The 6,515-nt window shown below is 46.5% G+C and overlaps 1 protein-coding gene across 1 annotated transcript; it reads left to right on the top strand.

The window, feature by feature from the left end:
• Positions 1-2,820: 2,820 nt before the first annotated feature.
• N7481_000012 (Clr5 domain-containing protein) lies at positions 2,821-3,933 on the top strand (the record flags this gene model as incomplete). The annotated part of the gene is made up of 2 exons (XM_057259231.1): positions 2,821-2,948; positions 3,006-3,933. 2 exons carry the CDS (start codon positions 2,821-2,823, stop codon positions 3,931-3,933), a joined length of 1,056 nt encoding a protein of 351 aa, XP_057127063.1.
• Positions 3,934-6,515: the final 2,582 nt, after the last annotated feature.

Here is a 6,515-nt window from a genome sequence, read left to right as displayed (position 1 = left end):
CAATATCAACATGTAAATTCTGGGATTCAAGATACAATGGAGTTCATATGGCTAGATGCAGTAGATATTCAAATTGCAAAGACGCTCTCGGTACATCCCAATGTTAGACAGAAGAGCCTTTGGCGTGGTCCTAGGCTTGGTCTTCAAACCCGTTGGCCATTCCAACCGGGAAATTTGTTGAATCGATCCTTTTCACTATTCCCATTCCAACCACCAATCACTCGCGTGGTTCACCACCTTTTTGGATATAATGGCTACCAACTAGTGACGATCATTACAAGGCACGCTACGCCCTCTACAGCAACTACATGGGGTTTCTTTACTAGATTTAGAAAGCTTGCAAGTGGGCGATTGCCTACATCACGTCGAACCTTAACAGTGGTAAACCTAATAATGCCACGTGCAATTCTGAATCGGGTCCACCCGCTAGTTCTGGGGGTTATAGAAATATGGAGATGTGCTTACGCGAGGGTGCTGCATTTTGGCCCAAACCTATTTGCCAGTAACAGTTGGTAGGAAAACGGAAGGATTTGGAGCTCTAGATTAAAGACCGCAGTCATTTCGCCAATCTATAATTGGATCGGGCAGTTTGGTTAGTGCTAACGTTACCAGTCTTCGACTGGTTACACCAGCGAACATTGATCAGGACATTCGAAACGTGGCTTTCTACTGTACGAGACATGGCTAACGTTCTACTACCAGAGAGTGGAGCTTCTCCCTCATCTCCAGTTGGTATAAACTGTTCAACAAACTTCGATAATTGTCGTGAGGAGGTCCGTACATGCGTTTCAAAACTCTATGACTTTTGGAACGATTTACGTCCCGAGTATTGGTCGGCTTGTTTCACCGGAATCCTACGCAAGGCCGGAAAAGGCAAAGGATTCAGCGGGCGCGTGATTGTGACTGGATGATTAGACTTGCACACTCAATTCCCTACTTGGAGTCTCACCTAACAATGGGGAACCTTGGGGCGTTGGATGCATCACATTGAGATCCGGAGATCTACGGAGGTACCTCTGAACAAGGAGGGGCCAGTCTGGTACCTTATGTTTCAGATATAAAGGAAGGAACCTGGCCGTCTCATTGTTCCAGAAAAAGCCGTGCGAAAGAAGGGAGACTAAGGATACCTTGAGCAGCGACCCGTGACTCATTCCAGCGGAAAATACGCATTTTACCTAATATTAGTTAAAAATGCCGCGTGTGAATGTGTTGGATCTCACGGTAGATGCCGCACTTTTTCTGACGTTATGAAATAACTATCTGCAACCTTATGATCAGGGGACCCCCCATTTGCCTCTGCCAAGATGAGACTACTTTTGTCTCTCGTGCAATTAAGTTCCCGGACAAATCAGAGAACTTTTCCAGTGTCGCAGGGTTGCCCGGCGGTGAGACGTAGAACATCCAATAGAACTGGAGAAGACATGATTATGCGGTAGCGGCTGGATAATACTTTAATGGACCCTAAAATTGTTGACAATTCTACTTCGCAACCAGTGTGACATGCAGGCGCGAGAACATAACCCAAATGGGTGGGTGGCAAGGGTTCTTGGAAAAGGTACGGAGTCCATGAAGGAGTGCTGATTTCGGTCGGTTCAGTGCATTCGCTCCCTCCGTATTATTTATCGCCACAGAAGCCAACCACCATTTCTTTCCGGCCTTTGAGCAATCAGGAAACATATGCAGAGAGGCTCTTGGGTAGATGGAGAAAAATTGCAGATCCAGCCAATCCCACTACCGAAGGAACCGGGAAAATCATTGACAATCCACGCCCGCAACCAATTAGCCCGTGCACGGATCGTCGTCCCATAGTTTCCATCATCATTGGCCATGTCTGAGAGGTAGCTCCCTATTAGCCACCCATCATGCTCCAGTTTCTAATGCGAGGTTTCGCACCCTCTGCTGATCGCAAAATGGTATGAAAGCACCGGCGCGGGTAGAGAAAAGTATAGTATGGGAGTAGTAGCAATGCGGTATGAGAGAAGGGGAAGGGCAGTGAGCTGGCAGAGCTGTGGTGGTATTTTTGGTTGGCGAGTTGGTCTGTTTCTCGCTGGCACCAGAAATCCATGATCAGAGCCAAGGATTGCTTCCCCACACAAGAGGATCGGTTCATTCCACCTATCGGCATGTCCTGTTTGCACATGTCTGATCCAAATCAAGGCCAAGGTTTAGAACATCCAACAGACTTTGTCGCTGTTTGCGGGGAGAGCCCGCACAAAAACCACGTGTAGTTCCCAGGTCGTCTATGATCGGCGATCTTGGGCTTTGGAGGTCCCATGGGGATTAATCGAGACCCGGGAGAGCAACACCGGGCTTTGGAATCGCGTCAGGGGATGCTAATCTGGTCTAAATCAGTCCTTGGATCCACAGGCCAGTCCGTTTTTAGCCAAATGGCCTATGACCGGCCGAGCTTCCCCTCTCTGCCATGCTTTGTTTCCATGCCCCAAGAACTTCATTCGGTCAATATATCCTGTTCAATTTTGATGGCGCGAGATATTAAACTATCCCTTATGAGGATTAGCGCTGATCCTCCAGCGTAATACGGCAGGTATCGTCATGTTCAATCTGGTGATGATCGACCAGGCGTACCTTGACGCCACGTGGGAAAGTGGAGTGGACGTTAGTGACAAACCCTGCATTGTGGGAGCTTAGACCAAATCCATTTAGTACACTAGAAAGACCCAGACCTTGTCACTCAGTGGTCGACTCTATATCGCTTCTCATCGGTCTTGTTTCTCCCGTGTCTATAAAACCCCTTCTTAACGGATCTTTTGTTCTCTTCTCCCTTCCTTCACAGCCCTTTTATCCTATAACACTACAACTATGAAATCTACTATATCATCAGATGCGTGGGAAAGAAAGAAAGAGTTAATTGCTAAACTATACGTGAAGGAGGAATGGCCTCTGAAGCAGGTCATCAAACAGATTTGTTCGGACGGTTTTAATCCAAGGTGAACTATTGCTTCCATTCATTCTGTGTTTGTTACTACTTATCTGACACTTGCCAGTGAGACACAACTGCGAAGTCGCTTGAAGAAATGGCGGATCACCAAGTCCTCCCACCAGAGTGGCAAGAAAGTCCGGGGTCGGAATTCGGGGGGCAATGAGTCTCAAAAGGATGTGAAGCGAGACCCAGCTGCTCCCCCAAGCAATAATAGACTATCCCCAGCAGCAAAGGAGATATCCACCACGGGCTGGGACTGGTCAAATATTCCGGTCGGCACACTATTAGATATGCAATCCCAGCAAATAGACCAGAAGTGGAATGCCTCTCTGGCTCAACAGTTGATACCGAGTCCATCGGTGGACCATACCCGTGCCTCAGACAGATCCTACGCTGTCCACGATTTCCCAGATCTCAACTCACCTATTACTCTTTTTGAGCAGCCGGCTCGGACCTCTACAGCCGCCGAGGGTCTCATTATGAACACCACATCTGCTGCGGTGGCTTCCTCTGCTGGACAGCCCGTCTATCCTGGTTCATATATACTCAGCCCGGAGTCGACAATGGCAGTTTGGTCACCTTGCCCCGTCTCTCCAAACCTGGGTCTTAATTCTACCATGCACCCCGGATTCTGGTGCCGCAATCCCTTAGAAGCCACCACTCCTCCGCCAGGAGTGCCTCAATCTGCATCTGTGGGCCCCTCTGTATCACACCATCGGGAAAAAGTCCCTATTGCGGTCCCACCATCTCCAGGTGCCTACGCTCATGAGCTCCCTCATTATAGGGTTTGCGACAATAGTTATTGGAAGCGTGACCTTTCTCTCCATTGTGACTATCACGGACGGCTCAAACACGGCGAGGAGAATCCCTTCCCGCCTCGCCAGCCCCCTGTTAGTATAGCGCCATTGCCGTCCAGCCAGGTAAACCGACAAAGTAATTGGCCCTCATATTATCCCGTACCTGGGACAGGGCCCTATGGTTCAACGTCCTAGTGTTGGATACTAGAATCTTGACATGTGGGTTTGTGGTATGTCTCTGTGATGCTGATTTGTTTATCATATTATAATAATTGTATCCCATAGGCCTTTTGTGTACCGAAATGTCATCTAATGTTTGCATTATAATCCCTGTTATGAATTGTATAGTGCGTTGGAAACATATGTTATGTAGTCCATAGGATACAGAAAGGCGATGATCAATCATTACAGCACAAACGTACGGCATCAAATATTCATCGGCAGATTCAACACTGTCAGTCGACTGATGCCCTTGGGCCAACAGGCGAATAGAGAACCGACATCCAAAAAGGCAGGATCTCATAAGAACTATATGTATTAACAGACGAGGAGAAATGACAAAGGGGAGAATATACATTAAATGCCTCCTATACCATCTAAGGAGTTAAACCCCACCGCGTTCTTGCAAGCTCTCCTTCTATATAACCTTTTCCCGTGCCTTCAGTTTATCTAAAGACCACAGAGATTGATCACCTCGTAGTGAATCGCGGCATTCTTTAAGTCCACTGCAATTGGAAATCCAGTCGAGACTAATCTCCTCCACGATCGAGACCTTGCTGCAATGATTTCTTTCCGATGATGCGGCTTGGTCTGCACCAGCCTCAGATCATATCATTTCAACGCTGGTGGGATGCCAAGACCAAACTGTTCTCGAACACGGCACAGAATTCGAAATGTTTACATAATCCATTACGCTCGATGGCGTTCGGCCATTCCTGATTTCATTTAATCCGGTTAGCTCCACCGCAACCATTCTTCGCATCGCCACCCACTCATAGGTAAATCTATGTGTGATCGACGTAATGTCTAAACTTTAAATTCCCGAATTTAGGGTCAACTGTTGGTATTGGTGCTGGGTTTTTAGATCATGAGGAACCGGTTTGGAAGGTAGTATTTTTTTTAAAAAAAAAAAAAGAAAACAGAAAAAAAAGAAACCGCACACAGATTTCTGAGGAATTCGTTATATACTCTATTTGGACTTCTGCGCTAACGCTGTTTTAATGTTTTCCCTCACCCTTGCAGACAGAACCGAACAATCTCTTTATAGCTTACCCGTTTTTAGGGCTGTCTAGGAATGGGCAACAAAAGAAGCGAGGTGGAGAACGGGTTTAGGGTTTACCAATAAGAGCCTGCTTTCAACATGTTATCCATATAGTGGGACGCCGCTACTCCTGAGACGCTACGAGGCCGACCGGTTCCACTTGTTGAGGCTGTCCAATTCTACGATAGCAGTATATTTGGCAATGTAAACGTAACGCCGCGGCAGAAAAAGCAACTAACGTTAAAGATTGTTCAGACATTGTGAAATTGTCTGTTGACTACTACAAAATAATGGCTATTTCAGAACAGGACCACATAAAATCCAATGAGAGTACCAACGTCGTCCTGCAGCCAAGTAGCATAACCGTGGTTTCGTGGTCATGGGAAATTACAACTAGCGAACGGAGTCGGGACAGGTCTCCTATCGCCCTATTAAGTCACTTCATACTCCACAATCCAATATTTGACCTATATCCTTGACACTACCTTGGTATGACCTGCCTCCGCATCATGATTTGCGGTCCCTTGTTCCTCGGAACGACTATGGCGATTAAGTTCGTGGTAGACTTCCACAATCCATTAGCCGTACTTATGGCAAAGGAATGAACTAGAGATATTTGGCCTTGGTATTTAAATCGGCATTAAGTCATCCTCAGGAATTTGCTCGAAGATTCACTTCCCCGATTGCTGTCAATTATACATTGCATACAAGCTCTGCTGTCGAAATGCATGAGCTGCCTTCTCTTAGTGGACTACCACCATGTGCTGTATGATTCGCCTAATCATTTTATGATCCACAGCTAATGCAATATTAGGCGGAATGCTTAACGAAAGCCGTTCTCGGTGTAGGCTGTGATCTAACAGACATTGCATGCCAGTGCCGGAACGATAAAATGACCAAATCCGCCACTGATTGTGTATTAATGAATTGCTCCTTGGCTGAAGCTTTGGGTATATAATGCTGGCAAATGTGGAGACAACTGGCTGACGATGTACAGAGTTGGCAAAGCTCGATGCTAAAATGTGCAGCCATCCGCACAACAATCGCCATCTCGTAATTAACGTGGCAGCAATCGGTACTGCAGTTATAATTTTCCTGATGGTCGCCCTACGTCTTACATCACGTTTCTGCACTATTGGCAAACTATGGTGGGATGACTGGTTCCACATTGCTGCTGGGGTGTGTACTGAATTTAATCCTGGACGTCTCATGTTCTGCTTCTAATGAATACAGGCACTTTCAGTCCCACTGGTAATTGCAACAAATCTCTGTAAGACTCGTGGCAGGAGGTTTAAATTCGAAATAAGATTGACAATGGAGTGCAGGCGCTAAACTTGGCCTCGGCTATCATATTTACGATGCTAAGTTTGACTCTGTCTCAAAAGTTACTACTCTTCTTTTCTGGTGTATGTTGTGTGTGTCCCAGTAGGGTTGACTTTCCAGTGAACTAATTGGAACCACTATATCAGTCTATATGTGCCAAATATTTTGGGGCTTGGCCATTTACTTCGTTAAG

This window comes from Penicillium waksmanii (genome assembly GCF_028829765.1).
Source record: "Penicillium waksmanii strain IBT 27052 chromosome Unknown utg000001l:1.0-4852451.0:1.0-4856178.0, whole genome shotgun sequence".
NCBI lineage: Eukaryota > Fungi > Ascomycota > Eurotiomycetes > Eurotiales > Aspergillaceae > Penicillium > Penicillium waksmanii.
Note: the sequence above shows the minus strand (reverse complement) of the source record. Positions and strands in the feature narration are given on the sequence as shown.